Below are 17,956 nucleotides of genomic sequence, written 5' to 3' on the forward strand. Positions count from 1 at the left end.
TTGGCACAGAAACACATACAGCACTCTGTTTATACGAGTTTACTTACAGGATTGTGGCTACAGTATTGTCATAAAACACTGAGATCTAACAGCAGAAAGCATAAGCAACATATGCAGGTGAATATACACACACGCTTGTTTAAAGGTCCCAAATTTTCAAACCAGTTTTTCAGATCAGAACACTGATGGCATTTAACTGACACCAAATAGCCCATTTGGAGCCATTCACATTACATCCTTGTTGGAAGATGCTTCGGGCTTGTTTTCATGAATTTATTTTCTCCCCTGGCTAAAAAACACATTACACAAGCTTTCAGAAACTCCTGCAGGTACAACTGAGCTAACAAAACACTTCTAGAGCTTACTGACTCTTAAGAGACTCACTATAAACAGACTTTCAGACACGAGAAACAATATCTGATGTTGTGAACATGCAAATGTCTAGTCCTTGAATATAAGATGACCACCACTTTTGCAAAGATAACTTCCAGAACAAAATGATATTCGGGCCAGTATGGTTTTAGGAGTTTAAACCTGAAGCCAAAGTAATACTGAAAAATTATCTCTGCCAGATCTTTTGGATAACGTTACATTAATCATAAAAAGTCTTTATTTATATAAACAGATTTTACAAGAAGCTTTTACAAGACTTTTATCAAATAGCTAAGGCCAAAAAAAAAGAACTGTCAGCCTAGTTGTAATTTTAAACCTAGTTGACATTTTGGTTTTTTTGGTCAACATTTATAAGTCATTGCATGTTGGGCCTACTGAGATTGCCTTGTCAGTCTCAATCATAATTAGAGGTGAGAAGGGACTGATTCATTGGATATCATTAAATTTTGGTTGAGGGAAACCGCCAAAATATGAAATATTTCAAAGTAGCCCAAATAAAAACAGCCCATCCAATACCATCTTTTTTCTGGGCGGACTGCTCACTCTGGCAACAGTGTAAGAAATTTCTGTATTTGTGTTTTTTGTTTGTACTTTTCCCCCTGTTTTGAAGTGGGTCTCAGTTGGAAAAAGGTGAAACCACGAACAACATTTGAATCAAACTCTAGGCTGTCTGAAATCACTCCCCTATTTACTTTATTGTGCCCTATATTTTCCTTCTGCCAGTTTGTTTGAGTATGAATTTCATGCACTACATAGTACCCTCAGAAGACACCCACATAGTCCTGATGAAGTACATTAGCTGAGTTTTTGACTGTTCAACTCCAAATACATATTAACTAAGGATTTATTTCTGAATTTAAACTGTGATTGTGCTTATTTACTTATAAATACTTAATGTTACCGAGAAATACTTCAGAGTTGAAACCAAGTTTTAGGGGGCTTTAATGAGGACTGGGGTTAAAAACAGTGGGTGGGGTTTTTGCAGTGGCAGCAGATATAATATCCATAAATCTCAAACCATCAGGGAATTCTTCTTCTACACTAGCACCAAGACTTTAATTGGCTACTTTCAATAAAACTGCATGTTTTTATACCCTCATGTTGCTACCTTTGCCAGCAGCGTCATTGCTGGCATCGTTACAATTGGAAACACAGTCGTCAAACTCTCATAATAACTCGGTTTTAATGTGGGTTGTGGTGCTGCATTATTTTGTATGCTGGGGCTCTAAGTGTGTGTTTAATGTTAGGTATTAAAATTTAACATAGATTGCCGGAATATGAGCTATTATGGGTTACATGGAGACGGGAATGAACACACTCATATCTCCAGGGGCCACAGTGTAGAATTATCAAGTTATTACTAGAATTAGAAACATTTCAAATGCTGAGCTTTTCACTGTTAGAGTTAATCAGATGACTTGAAATGGTAATACCACATATTAAATGTTAGATTATAAAATATTAAATTGCGATTCCACACTAGCAAGCCTTCGGGGGAAAGAAGATATCGGCTTTGTTTATTTCCAATCTGTTTACGGTTTTGCTATACGGGAACATAGGTTATCTTGAACAGTACAACTACAGCAACTGGTTTGAGAGACAAGTAAATTACAATGTAATTGGACAGATGATACAGCATGGTTCTTGGCTTCATAACCATATCACAGGTTGTTGATAAATAACCTGCTGAGCAGAAATTGATGTGTGTGTGTGTCTTTGTGATATCATTTTTGACAAATGATTGAAGACACCTTGCTAGACAAAGGGTATTACAATTTATTTCCACGAGGGCAGATTGTTTCATAATGTGGTCATCTTTAGAAAAAGCTGTGTTTCTCTGTGAACCATGACTCTAAGTGAGCACTTACATGTGTGAGTGGATATGTATATGTGTGTGTGTGTGTGTGTGTTCCCGAATTTTGACCCAAGCTGTGAATTCTATCCGACTGGGTTACAACGTAGTGGCCCAGTCATCCATCTGTTCCACAGCCCCTATGCATTTGTAATTGCATTAGTGCAGTGTTGATTTTTTATTAGACACCTTTTCCCAAAGTCCCCAGGCTCATTTTCCTTTATTAGACCAAGTCTGGAAAGACAAAACAGAGCCTCATGCGGCTGCCGCGCACAGAGTCCCTCCAGGCGAAACGTCATTCCAAAGTGAGCGAGTGATAAGTGGGCAGAATTGAGACCATTGAGGGGATTTGTGAAGGAATGGTGCAGTCTGTCTTTGTGTCTGCCTCTGTCCTGTTCACACAAGTAGGTTTCCAACCAGCTGTCAAGAAAAATGTCCTCCAAATTTTGAAGTGCCACTGAAAAAAGCAGCACTGGAATGCTTCCATCATGCAAATGAATGATATATCTCTAAATTAGCGAGTTGATACTTTTCTGTGGTGTCATCATGTGTTTGTCAAAATTCATGCTTCTATCTGAAGATAAAAAAATTTTTGGAATAATACAATGCTAATGAATGCTAAAATGCATACAGTAGTGGGCAGTTTAAACATGGAAGTACCAGTGTGTTTTGTGATGAGCATGAAAGATTATTCTTGACTTTAGGAATGGTAGAGGGCCACTCACTTTTTCCAGAGCTTTCAACTACATCTCACGGTCTTCATCAGCAGTCTTCACCAAAATATAAATTTCAACACCAACAATTACAACATCAGTGGTAGAGACATTCCTACACTGAGCAGAACATGTCAAAGTGAAGATGAGGATAGAGGTCCAGGCGGTACTCCAGGGGACAATGAGTGGATGATTGGAATCCCACCCCGACTCATGACCAGAATGGACACTGCTCAGTCAACAGCCAGAAGCATCCCAGTGGGACTCCTTACGTGACTGGGCTGTCAGAACATCTAGCTGGAGTCTTCAAGTTGCAAGTTGTCAGCCATTTAACACTGTAAGATCACTGCTGATACTCCCTAAAGACAGGAACCATCCTCAGAGGAAGACTGGAGTGTATGACATCACATGCGACAGCTGTGGGAACACCAGAAACATTCGATGCCAGACACCATCTTTGAACAGAGACAGAGGTTACCATCTTACATTTACATCCACCTGTTATCACCAGTGTTGGGCAAGTTAATTGAAAATTGTAATCAATTACTGATTACACACTACTCGTTGTAAAAGTAATTACATTACTCGTCATTTACTCATACCTGTCAGCTCCATCAAAGTTGCCTTTAAACAACCCAAAATCTTCCACACACGTAGAGAAAAGAAAATGATATTTTTAGGGCTGCAACTAACTATTAATTTCATTAACAATTAATCTTTTGATTATTTTCTTGGTTAATCTATTAGTAGTTTGGTCCATAAAATATCAGAAAATGGTGAAAAATGTTGATCACTATCTTCAAGTCTAGTTTTGTTCTGACTAAGAAGAAATTCCGTTTACTAGAAGACTAAATACTCACATTTGGGAAACTGGAAACAGAAAATTTTGAAATTATCTTCTTAAAAAAATGACTCAAAATGATTATCAAAATAGTTGGCAATTAATTTAATAGTTGGCAACTAATTGATTAATTGACCACTTGTTACAGCTTTAGGTATGTTTGTGGTTTAACAAGCAGGCAGGATACAGTTTATAAGGATTTACTGTCCATTCAACAGCTAGCATTAGCATAGCCTCACTATTGAATGTAGCTAATGTTAGCCACAGATACACCAAGCCAGCTAAGAACACGCAACATGTAAATAAAACAACTCTGGAATTACTGCAAGTCACATTTCTCCTCCTCCAGAGGGAGAAAGGAGAAATGATTCAACTGAATGCAGAGACCACAATATCAACACTCCATTAATCCTGGTAAGAGGTTACCAAGACAGTGAACACACTGACATGCTAGTTGACGCTAACAGAGCGTCACTTCACTTGTCACTGAAAAAATGTTAAAAAGTAATGCCCAATACTGCCCAATACTGGTTATCACGTGACTGAAATTCCATGCTTACGTCACATGTATAACTAAGCAAACGCTGTACGCTGGCAAAGACCATGATATGTGGTTGAAAGCTCAAGAAAAAGTTGAATGGAGTTAAGATAGCCAAGGCTGCTAAAGGGTTGTGCTTTAAAACTGAGGAAACTTTTGGGCCAATCAGCAGTTTTAATTCCATCTTTGCTTATTATGTTATTTCTTTATTGGCATTTGAATAAACAGTAAAATGTTTTCACAATACCAACCTCTGCCTTTTCCATTCAGCTCTTCTAATTCGATACATTCTAATTAACAAAAAAATGTGTGGATTAAAACACAGCTGCTGTTTGAGTCTGTTTCTATCTCTGCTTTGATATTTGTCATCTTTGCCTGCCTGTATTATCTCTGTCACCACCTTCCTATCTGTCAGCCTCATGGCCTAGATATAGATTTTATGTTTACGTCATAGCTCAGATACTATATGGACAGCTGTGAGTCACAGTGCTCTTTACTTCAGCCTTCACCTTAGCACCATGTAGCAGAGTGTTGGCCAGCAGTGTCACTTACTAATCTTTGTCATTTCTTTGTAAGATGTGTCCTGGGCTTCAGCTCTTTCCTCTTCATTTTTACTGCTGTCACATCTGTTGCAGTAGTGGCTGACAGAACATGAATAGCAGCAGATCTCTGAGAGAGAGTCACTCCAGTAAGAGAGACTCACCTTAGTGGGATTCGGTCAGGGCAACAGGAGCCCAAACACATAATATAGTATATCTAATATAATGTAATATATATAATATTGATAAATATCTACATGTGAATCACTGTTGATTTGAAATGTGAGGAGATACAGTATTTACAAAGTGGTGATATTTTGATCAATGCCAACTTTTTCAGAGTACAATTAGGATCATGGCTGAAACTAATATGATTTTAATTATTGATTAATCTATCAGTTTTTGGCCTAGTGTGACTCTATGGATGGCACATTCCTGTCATTTTCTTGTTGTCTGTGTCCTGCTGTCTCCCTGCTTTCTGTCCCATTCTCACTGTCTCTGCTCTTCCTTTGTCTTCATTTTAACTTTGCAGTTCTGTGCTCGTTTTCCTTCCTTTTTTTTTTGCTTTATCTCTTGCCTTCTCCCACCAACTCCTCTTCTCCTCCTCCTCGTCTCAGTTTGCATACACATACTTGTCAATTTTCTTCTTCAGTTTCTCAACAATTTTATCCTCCTCTTTTTTTGTCTTCATCTGACCAGCTCCTCTACCTCCACCTCTCTCTCCTAATGTTCTGTTCTTTCTCTCCTCCTTGAAAACATTCATGAAAATGTAATGTGCATTTGAACATTGGTAAATAACAGTTATTTTGTACCATTACGATAATTACCATAAACAAACAAGACCATTACAGGAAGATTTGAATCTCAGCAGCCTCTTTTAAGCATTCTGTATTATGTGATACCGGTTGAGCCCTGCAATAAAATCGTTCACAGGAATAGTTTTTCTTTTCAGAGGTTCTTGCAATGGCAGATGGGAAGTGAAAAGAAGATGGAGAAATTACTTTTGACGTTTGAATCCTTTCAACATGTTTATCTAGAAAGTGGGAAACATGTAATTACTGAATTCCTTGCATTTGAGCCAAGGTAAGAAGAAACATGCCTGTATTGAAGTGTTGAACTATGTAATACATTTATACTGGAAAAATGACAGTGATGTATGGTTCAGTACTTTGGCATGTGTACTACCCTGCTATGTGTAACAGAAATTGAGAAGCTGCATTTGTTCCAGTGACTTTTCCCCCACCACTCGATCAGATCTCGGTAGTTAGATGGGGCTGGCAGACTTGTAAATGATAGACGTCATTGATTTCTTAATCCCTTTTTGCCAGGAAAGACTTGCTAGCTACTGGTACTACTTGTAGCTTTTCCAGGGATTGCTTATGCCAGCAGGCAGAGGTGGAGTCAGGTGACCTTTCAACTTGCTGTGGCAGGTTTGATAGCTGAGATGGCTGAGAGCCAATCCCAATGCATTCTGCATGCATTTACACCTTGCATTAACATGCATTTTTCCTTATCCAGATAATGTGTCCAGATACAGATTACATTTTAATGCAAGGTGTAAATGGGATATCAGACAATGGTGAAACAGCTCCAAAGACAGCTCAGAAAAATAAATAAATGATAAATAAATAAATAAATAATTTGTGATGTTTCAAATTTTAAATTGTTTTAAATTGAGAAAAAAAAACCTCTGGAGTCATAGCTCATTTAATGTCGATGTCCACTGGTGCATGGCTTGCATTATTTCCTCTCAACTACAGAAATGGGACCAAGCTTGTTGCCTCTTTAAAAGCCAATTGTTCAAGTTATTGTATAATAATTATTATTATGCTGAAACTCTCAATAACATGCCTTGGTGGGACTCAAATTAGTGTTTTTAGCAGCATACATTCCAGGTAAGATTTGTGTATTCATGTGGTCTCACGAAACAACTTCTGACTACAAATCACAAATAAAATAATAATTTTATGTAACATTTCTTAGTTACAAATTTGAATCAAAGTCCAGGTCACGAAAGATCCTCTGTTTGTTCCACATATTGTCTGTTACTGTTATCTCACCTGTCTGAATATTTGTCCAATGCTCACTGGTCCTTCTATTTTTGTGTCTTCTTGCCTCCATGCCAACTTTTGTGTTTCTGTCCCTGTGGCTGTCTATATTAATATACATATCTGTGTGCGTGTGTGTGTGTGCATGTGTGCGTATGTGCGTGTGTGGATGGAGTGAGGTCTGAGGCATGAGAGACCGCAGAGCTCAGGCTGCTCTGAGGAGAAGATGGACACTGACTTGTAAACCTGTTTTTATCCACACACAAACACATACACAGACACACATACATGTAGACACCCACCCGACCACCCAACACACACAAACACACACGCACACTTGTTTTTTCTACACCGCCCCAGGGAAAAGAGGAGCCTATGGAACCTTCAGTCAACCAGAAAAAAAGGGTTTTTTCTTTTTTGGGGGGGGGGGCATATCCCAAACTGACACTTTTGTCTGTACTTGTGTTTGTGTATTCGTAGATGTGTGTGTGTGTGTTTAAAAGAGAGTGAGACAATAAGATGGAGAAGGGGAGAAAACACAATAAAGGCTCTTATTAAACCAGAAAAGGGCACATTTGGACTTTCCAATTCAGTTCTAATCAACTGCTGCGCCACAGTAAGTCCACCATTTGTCTTCCAGCTTTTGGCTGAATAATTACATCCGATCCATTATGATAGATAATGTGTTGTGCAGTCCATAAAGTGGCCATAATGCTACAGAGAAACTAGTTGTGGGTGCTGTGCTGAGTGCAGAGTTAGGTCCCCTACTAGAATGACAGACGGCTATTATAAAACAGCACAGAGCAATTTTGTCCTGATAAGAGACACACTTTGTCCAGGCTCTTAAGCCTTTGAAAAGTCGAATACTTTGCTGTCCTTGGATGAGAGTACTCACCCTCAGTCATGTCATTTTGGACTTTTCTCTGTCAATGTTTTTTTTTTTCTCCCTTTTATAGTCATCCATTTAGTGACAAATTGCTTCTTGTCTCTCTCTCTCTCTCTCTCTCTCTCTCTCTCTCTCTCTCTCTCTCTCTCTCTCTCTCTCTCTCTCCTCAGGGAGATGAAGTACTGACTGTCATTAAAACTAAGGCTCAGTGGCCGGCATGGCAGCCGCTCAACCTGTGAGTATCGCTCAATGTCAGTTTTACTAAAGGGATATGGCACTTCTGCGAGAGATCTGATTGAAAATTAAAATAAAAATTAAAAAATCAAGATGTTATGTAACAGCAGCATTAAAGTCAAACTGAAATTAAAAATCATTTTTCATAAGAAATGAAAATAAATATATTTTTGGGATTCGTTTAGATTTGTGAACATTAATGTTTGCCATGGGGCATGAAATGTTTTGGTACTGACTGATGATGTCGGCTCTGTAATTTGATTGGTTCAGTATCTGTCTGGGCAGGAAATAAAATAGTTTGTAATATCACTACAATTTCGACAGACACAGGAGCAGTTAACCAGCATGGGGGGTGATGTTGTGAACCATTGCTCACTCCCATCTGTAATTTCAGCACTCCGAACATTACTCCATGTCATTATTTGAATAATTGGGTATAACATACGGAGTTGCTGTTTCCAAACATATGTTCAAAAAACAGTTTAATCCTCTTGAAAAATGTAAAATGATCCACAATAGCTGCAGTAGTATAATTAGAGTTTGTACCTACACGAAAAGTAGGGAGATTTCAAATTACAGGTCACCTTTGAATCCTTTTTTTTTTTTTTTGATCAATGGACGTATCACATTTTGACTGGTTAACCATGAGCATGTCATCCACACCCCAGCTCCTGACAGATGTGTTAATCATTTAATCCTCATGTTTTCACTGTGACTATGCTTCACAAAGTCCATGTTATATGTTCCTGCTGGATGAAATAGTTACAAGTCTGATAGTGTATTAATCTAGGCTGAGGGATTACATTCTTCTCCATAGGTTGAGAAAATTGTACAACCTCAGGTCCCTAAAACATTTTTTGGTCTGGTGGCCATGCTGAAAACAAGGCTGATTTTCTCTGTTAATGAAAAGTTGATATTGTGGAGGTCCACAAAACAATATGTCCGTTTTTGCCACTGAGAAGCAGCCCGAGCGTTCTGTCAAGCCAAACAGATTATTCTTGTTTTTTAAAGCACAGCAATCTGTTTGGCTTGAAGTAAACAAAGACATACACAATACTTGTTCAGTGATCTGTATATTGTAATATATTAAAAATTCTACATTTATATAATTTAGAACATACTGGATGATCAACAGAAATCTCTGTTACAGAAATCTTTGATAGTGTGACCTTTCCATGAATAATGCCCTCAACTTCATTGTGTGCAGTATCAAATTCTTAATTAGCAGTATAAGTACTTCAATTGGAAATTGTTCAATTTCTGACAGACTGAATAAATTATAAATTATAATTAAAATTCTGAAACTATTGTATGAATTTTTTTATTCTTAATTGTTTTAGGATGCCTTCCTTTATACGCCTCTCAAAAGCCAGGCTGACTTGTCTGAATAGTCACACACTCTGGCATCCTGTGCACTCTTTGAATTAGTTCAAGAGCAATTACAAACTTATCGCAATTCTAGCCCTCAGCACTGCATGGGCATGAACACACACACACTCACACACACTAATGCACTGTATCTTTCACCAAACATCTGTTTAATTACCCCTTCTAGCGTTGTCTGTCATTTGCGATATATTGTGCCACTATTATTTTTACTAATGAGAACATTCACACACAAGCATAAGCTCCCACAATAACACACTCACACTGTGATGTAGGAAATATTAGCTAATTGTGTTCAATACTGCATGCAAAGTGGTCAAGAAGTTTATAAAATTGTTGTTTGCACTTATGTCTTGGTTAAAATGTGATAATTAAGATATCACATCTTCAAAACATCTTATTATTTTCTAGAGGATTTTGAGATTCAGAGAGAATATGCCAGGAGCTACAGTATTCCTGCCACTACTTGGATATTTTTGAGCTTCAGTTATCCAACAATTAGCTGACTGTGACAAGGGTCAGAGGTCATGACATCAGAAATGCCCATTTTGGAAGTAATTAAAAGTTGCCATAGCAGAGTGTTACAGGGCAATGTTTCTCCTTCAAAATGTACTTAGGGCTCATTAAAATAATAAAAAAAATTAATTAAAAAAATAATTAATTTTTTAAATTTTAATAATTAATTAATTAAAAATTAATTTATATAAATGGATATATCCTTTGTTTTTCCATCTTTTGTTTCTTTTTTCCTTATATTCCCCACCATCATCATCAGACGAGCAGCTCCATCAGCAGAGTTTTCGGTGGACCGGACCCGTCACCTGATGTCCTTCCTCACCATGCTGGGGCCCAGTCCGGACTGGAACGTAGGACTGTCTGGAGAGGACCTCTGTACCAAGGACTGTGGCTGGGTCCAGAAGCTGGTGACAGACCTTATTCCCTGGGATGCAGGCACTGATGGTGGTGTTACATATGAGGTATATATATAATATGCATTTTTAGTTCAAATGTACAGTACCAGTCAAAAGTTTGGACAAACGTTCTCATTTAAACAAATGAGAAAGTGACAAACTTTTGACTGGTACTGTATGTTGTTAGAGGCAGAGACCTGAAACGTGTCACATCAAGTAGAGGCTTTGCAGTTGTGTCAAATCTACCAGCTGTTTCCATCATACAGGACCCCTGGAGAATTCAACGTAAAGAAAAAATGGGGAAATAAGCCATGAGAAAAAAAAGCATGTTTGTGGCCAGAGATTAGATTCGTAATATTGTCAGCAGCTCTGACACTCTGTACGTTAGCTGTAACGTTAGCTTGAGAAATGTCAGTGTCATTAACCACCGTAAATAAAAAGCTGTCTTTATTAACTAGCTAAATACTGATCAAAGCAGCTGTTGTCTATCTGCTGTTTTCCTAACAAAAGCTATATAAATTGGATGCAGTTTTTTATGTTTGTGGCCATAGGTCAGGTTGGTAATGTTTCATTTTTACTGTCTTAAGCAGCTCTGACCCCAAAAAACTATTAGCTGTAACATTAGCTTGAGAAATACAAGCCTAGCTACCATTATTAGAAAGCTGTCTTTGTTAATTTGCTTTTTCTTAACAAAAGATACATTAAAATGTATTACATCACCTGATACTACTGTGTATGAGACACAAATGTTGCCTGTGTCTTATCAAAGGTATACTGGTGTGTGACTGCAGAAGATAAATGAAATGTGACAGTTGTCATTAAGTGTATTGCATATAATTATAAGTTATATTGCCAACTATAGCTGCCGGCAGTGTTAAGCTGTATTTATATCTACCCCTCACGTCGCAATACACTTGACTTCCACCTGTCTGTTACTGTGACAGACATCCTCTTTAGTTTTCTACATCCTTGGAATGAAAGGTGCTCATCCATATTCACTTACTGTTTGGAGACCACAGCAATTTATTTATAGTTTACAACCTCATGAATAAGCAAGGAGCTTATCCTGCTGAGGGGAGGAGGTAAATACCTTTCAAAAACTTCACTAATATAAAACCAGAGCTCTTTTAATTCGTCTTCTGTTACTTTTTAAACGATTAAGTGTTTCTCAGCTGTTCTGGCCCCAATTTTAGCTTTTTATCAAACAGTCTGTGTTTGGTCTCCTCAGCTCTCTGACCCACTCTGGTACTCAGTTTATTTGCATTTTGTCCAGCATTTGTATCCTATGTCACAAAATGTTGTGATTCTAGGGACACTGAAATGAGTCAGGTTTTTATTCTCAATCAGATGAATGTGCCTTTGGTTTACAATATTTTTATCTACAACTATATTTCATATTTGCTTTTGTTTCATGTGTATTGTGCAGTACATATGTGAACCAGTCTTTATATAAAAGGTGGAATATAACACATTCATATATCCCTGCAGTGCTTAGACATTGCTGTACTTTTAAAGACCTGGACAGTCTTTTAAACTACAGTTTCCAAGTTAACAATATACCGTATGCTTCCACTCCTCTGGAAAGTGGTTCCCTGGAAACACTAGTTTTTGAAGGTTTGCCACCAGATAATGCGCACATCCTACTACACAGCAGACATTAAATGACTGCCACCTACAGACAGAGACATGGAAATACATGTCTACAAGACCCTTTTGCTTGTTTGCAATTGCACTCTATGAAAAGCAAGACATTTATAGTTTCTTTCCATTTGCAATTCAGTCATTACAAGTAATGTAGTTTCTAATTGTCTCAAACAAGTGATGGATGTATTCTCTTTGGTCTCATTCAGCACAAGATCTTTTCAACCAAAACTTCAGAGAAGAAACTTTAAGTGAACTTGAAACTACAAAAAGAGAATTGTTGGCGTTGTTGTTACAGCACTGCGGATGTAACATCATATCTCCCTAATACTCCCTTTGTAGATATCTTCCTTTTGTCTTATTCAGCACTGCTGAATATATTAAATCAAAAGTTGGTTTGAAACTTGAAACAACAAAGTTGAGTTAACCTGAAAGAACAAAGAGAATGATTCATGTTTGTCACGTGTTTTTATCTTTTCTCTCTGTAGAGGTTTTTTTTTTTTAAAGCTCTAACAATACATGGGCACACATGCTGTCACACACACCTGGAAACAATGCCACGAATCTCTTATTAAAAGGCTGTTAAAATGAATATAAATGATGCATAGTGAGATCAAACAGAGAAGGGGCTCTGGACCACATGGCTGATGGCAGAAACAGTGACTATACAGGACTCTTCAGGCCCATGAAACCTAACTACCTCACAGTTTTTGGGCAGAATCAAGTATAAAATCAGTGCAGCTATTGTAATGTTATTTCTTTATAATAATTTGAGTTTCCACTAGCAAATTACTGCCACTCTAATGTTCCTTCCCTCAAGAGAAATGGTGTTGTTCTCTTTTTAAAAGCCTGTTTCACAGACATGCATACACTATATGCTGCTATTGGATTAATATTCTTGTCCCACAAATAATTCCCATGCCCTAAATTTTGTCTGTTAAACTTTGATTACTCTAACCATTCCTCAGAGGAAGACTCAGACTCTAATCCCTCAGGCGAATTTGATACCTAATATATTGAAGCAGATATTTCCTCGAGGACACCAACCATTCCATCACAGAGAGCATGATTTACACAATGCTAATGTGGGAGGGTGGGAATAGCTCCCCTTCAAATCATGACCTGATCTTCACCCGTGGCGTCTTATTTATGCATGTTGATTTTCCCTTGATTGTTAAAGAGCCGTCAGGGTTAATTCACCTTTAGAAATACATTGCAAATTCAAAGACAACTACATAGGGAGATGACAGTGAAACCTGAGAGACCCCTGTAGTGCTCAGAAATTCATGATAGGATGTTTAATACAGCAAGGGGGCTTCTGCTGGGTGATAATTTCAAGTCCGCCTGGTGTCTCATTTTGTTAAGAAATATTTTTTAGTTTTTTTAGGAAGGTTACTGAGTGCTTGAAATGTTCCAGCTGCTATATGCTCAGTTAAGTTCACCAGCTAGTCACTAGCATTTTCTGTGTGCCATGAGCTTCATTGCTGAAAGCAACTGCCTGCTGCCGCTGGAAAAAGACGCTGATGAGACTGGTGAGACTGACCCAAATCAATAAAGACGTGGGCAGTAAAATCAGAACAATGAGCTGAAAGATATTAAAATGCTCAGTATAGCTGAAAAGAACTGAAGAATAAGATAATTATCTTTGGGTTTTTCATGACATTTCACATTATATATAGCTATTTGATCTATTGTTCATAGAAAAATACTGATTATAGCACCTTTAAATTTTGTATATACTGTACAGCACTTAATATCTTATTTTCTCACTCACCTTCTTTTCGGACTCTTTCAGTCGCCAAACAAGCCCACCATTCCTCAGGAGAAGATACGACCCCTGACTAGTTTGGATCATCCCCAGAGCCCCTTCTACGACCCTGAGGGAGGGGCAATTACCTCTGTGGCCAGGGTGGTGGTGGAACGCATTGCTAGGAAGGTACAGTGTATTCTGTAAGAGTTTGTGTGCTGTCTGTCATTCAGTCCATCACTCCAGACTGAAATATTTCAACAACTATTAGATGGATTGCCAGCACATTTGGTACAGATATCCATGGTGCCAAGGTGCCAAGATTATGAAAACTTTGGTGATCCCATGACTGACCCATGAAATATTCTCTTATCCAGTGAAGTATCTCATTATCTACTAGATTTTTTTGCACTAAAATTTACGCAGACATTCATGGTTTCCAGGCCATGACTTTGGTTTTGGTTTTGTATACAACCATATACAACCACCTGTTATGTAACTGAAGTTGACGGGATGACAACTAAACCATTTCCATGACATTTCCAAACTCTGATGAAGACGGTGAGATGTGGTTTAGGGCTTTGGAAGAAGCTGGTACTATGTGATGATGTTGAGTTTGTTTTTTGGGGCAAACCACTATTTCCAAGGTCAAAAACTTTCCTGCTCAAAGATTGTTTTGTCTAGTATAAAGCTTTAGATAAAGGGTTTTGTGATTTGTTTGTGTCTGTTAGTATGTGACCCCAATTTTGCTTGTCTGCATAGGGAGAACAATGTAATGTGGTACCAGACAGCATAGATGACATCGTAGCTGATATTGGACAGGAGGAGAAGGAGGAAGGTACAGTAAAAGCGCACACATACACACACACACACACACACACACACACACACACTTGATCACAGTTCTTCAGGGAAAAACCCCAAACAAGTTTCAGTGGATGAACTTGAAGGACTTGATGGGCTGTTAAACTAATTATTCAAACCCTATCATTACATGATATTGCATTCCTTTGCACTGTTTGCACTAGACCATTTTCTCGGTCCACTCTGTGTTTGCTAAACATTCACTTCTCCTATCAAGTCATGCAGCTCAGAAACTAAGCAGATACTGTGGGGATTCAGTATCTTAAGATGCTCAAGGACACACACGTAGCTGCTGACATGCATCGACTGTTAAGCTGACTGCTCATTACAGACACAACTGGTTTAAGTTGAGCCTCAGGTGAGCTCAGGTCAGATAGTCAGAATACACATCTGGCAGGTCCATGTCCCCACCCTGCTGTGAGAAGGTTGGAGCCCCGCTGTTACAAAGCAAATTCTGTCCATATCCAACATGTTTAATATTTATGATGCATCACAGGTCCTTTAATTCTGGACACTGAAGTTTCTGCATTCAGCAGTATAAAATATGTATGGTCCGAGTGTAGCTGAGAGGTTTACCTGTAATGTAGTCAATAACCACAATGACACAAGTTAAGTTTTGGTTTCTGTCTAGTTCTCTCTTCCTGTCTCACACCTTTCTTTTCTCATTTTTTCTCATTAAGGGAGGAAAATAAATCCATCTCACATGAACCAAAACATAAATATTTTCAACGCTGTCTCCTAATAATTATAAGGTTCAGGGTTCAATAGCATTTTGTTGCATCTAATCCCAGTATCAAATCCGCTTAACAACTGAATCCATTTGAATGTCTTATTGAATCTTATTAGGTTTAACTTTCAATGTTCACAAATGACTGAAGTTCTAAAAATCTAATTAATTTTCACAACATGTAATTACAACCTGAAAATAAGATGAGCAGGATTAAATATAAAATATTGATTAAATATATCTGACACACTGAAACAAAAGGTGTAGCCTGCTGGACTTATTTTTTACAAGCTATTTACTTCAAATGCTGGAGATCTCAATGCATAATTATTAAGTTGATACGTTTAAGATATTGATATAATAAGCACAAAAGTTTAACTGAGTAATTTAATGTGAATCAGATCTTCAGACTTATAGCTCTGTTGGAGTTGTTAACTACAAAAAGACAGTCCACTCTTGGTTGTAGAGCAATGCTACAGCATGATGTTTCCGTTACCCCAAAACAGTGTGGCTGAGTGCAGACACCAGCTTGCGGAGAGCACATTAACCAGATGAAAGCCAAGTTTCATTATAGCTGTTCTCTAATTTGGGTTAATAAGCAACAATTGATATAATCTGCTGCTGTTGTTTGTTATTTTAACCAGTTAGAGCGATGGTCAGCACAGACTAAAAATGAGAACCTGGCCAATGTTACCTGTGTTTTTTGTACACCCTCCTCTTTGCTAATAAAAAGAGGAAGGAGAGATAAAATGTTTAATAAGAGGTTTGTTAGCAACAGAGTTTAATAGATGTGATTATTTTGCCAACTGGGAACTATATCCAAATTAAAATTGGCTATAGGACCCCAACCCTAGACACGTAATGCTGCCCCAATGACTTTTTGTAAGTGTTCATTATTAAACTTATCTGCAAACTGCTGTATTTTATGAATTTCCTCACAAAATTATGTAAGGCAACTCAAGGCAGTAAGGTTAAGTAGTGTTGTTCAATATTTAACCAGAACCATATCTTTCCTGATCGTAAGCAAAATCCAAAACCTAAGAGCACAGAAGCTACAGGACATGAACCTTGGTCGCTGGTGTCAAAGTGCTGCCCTTCATTTGCCTACCCACCCACTCTACCTCCTCCCGTTGACTTCTCTGCTAAAGATGCCACAGTTCTTGGAATGGAGACACCTTGCAAGTGAATGGAATCAAGAAAGCAATTACACTTACTGCAAATATATTTGTCAAAGGGAATTAATAATATAGTAATATAATAAACTTAACACAAAAAGTAAGGAAATTAAGGAATTAAGTAACAATGCTTCTTGGCAATAAATCCCATACTGTTAGAAAGCCTATTTATTTCCCTTTTAAATGGTACCACATTTGTAAGGAACATGCATTTTTGGGATGAGCAGCAGAGCTGAGTATGTGGGTTGCGCCCATGAAAAATTTGCCAAATCTTCTCTGCCAATGCTAAACAGCTTATTTTACTGTTGCTATTGACTCTTGTTCTGTTTTGTTGCTTCTGGTACCCCCAGGTGCTGCCAATCAAGTGCCTGATTTGCACCTGATTGGCAGCACCTGTGAGCATGATGGGCCCTGCTGCAGTGGTTAGTAGGTGTCTGCTCCAGGAATCGGCATGCCATGTTTGACTGATCTGGATAAGGCCCGTGCAATAGGGCAACTTCAAGCTGGTGTTCCGCAAAACTAAGTTGCAGCATTATTTGGAGTGAGCCCTAGTACCATCTCCAAAGTGAAGGCCAAGTTCCATGTAACGGGGGATGTCAAAGACAGGCCGCGAAGTGGGCATCCCAAGAAGACGACACCCCAAGAAGACCGTTTCCTCACCCTGTCAGCACTTAGGTACCGTAGGCTGTTTTCTACAGATTTGCAGTCAAGGTTTGCAGGACGATATGGCCGACGGCTCTCTGCCCAGACAATCTGGAACAGACTACACGCAGCCAATCTCCAGTCTTATAGGGCTGCCAGGAGGCCTGCCATGACTTCACCTTCACCGTCAGGCCCGTTTGCGCTGGTGTCGACAACACACGCACTGGAAGCTGAACATGTGGAGGAACGTTATGTTCAGCGATGAGTCCAGATTATGCCTACGGCAGTTGGATTGTAGGGTCAAAGTATGGAGAAGACCTGGAGAACGCTATGCTGACTGCACCAATAGAGTAACATCCTTTGGTGGAGGCAGTGTGATGGTGTGGGGCGGCATCTCCCTCACTGGAAAAACAAGGCTTGTCATCATTGGAGGCAATCTCAATGCAGAGATATCGAGATGAGATTCTGCAACCAGTGGCAATCCCATATCTCCACAGTCTGTGACTGAAATCCTCCGAGATGACAACACTCGCCGCCACAGAGCAGGGTTTATCAGAGACTACCTCCAGAATTTGGGAGTGGAGAGGATGGAATGGCCTGCCAGCAGTCCTGACCTCAACCCCATTGAACACTTGTGGGATCAGCTTGGGTGTGCTGTTCGTGCCAGAGTGACCAACACATCCACGTTGGCTGACTTGTGACAAATGCTGGTTGAAGAATGGGATGCCATCCCACAGCAGTGTGTGACCAGGCTGGTGACCAGCATGAGGAGGAAGTACCAGGCTGTTGTAGCTGTGTATCATTCTTCAACACGCCACT

General features: G+C 38.8%; 1 protein-coding gene across 3 annotated transcripts in view; it reads left to right on the plus strand.

Moving 5' to 3' along the window:
- The window catches only part of spon1b (spondin 1b), a 97,724-nt gene that overhangs the window by 65,299 nt on the left and 14,469 nt on the right, over nt 1–17,956 (plus strand). For all 3 annotated transcript variants that reach the window (XM_044356351.1, XM_044356352.1, XM_044356353.1), the window contains 4 exons: nt 7,981–8,045; nt 10,206–10,407; nt 13,778–13,918; nt 14,492–14,567. In XM_044356351.1, the coding sequence (XP_044212286.1) occupies nt 7,981–8,045; nt 10,206–10,407; nt 13,778–13,918; nt 14,492–14,567 (484 nt within the window). The remainder of the gene's footprint in view (nt 1–7,980; nt 8,046–10,205; nt 10,408–13,777; nt 13,919–14,491; nt 14,568–17,956) is intronic.

This window comes from Thunnus albacares, chromosome 7 (genome assembly GCF_914725855.1).
Source record: "Thunnus albacares chromosome 7, fThuAlb1.1, whole genome shotgun sequence".
In the NCBI taxonomy this organism is placed as follows: Eukaryota; Metazoa; Chordata; class Actinopteri; order Scombriformes; family Scombridae; genus Thunnus; species Thunnus albacares.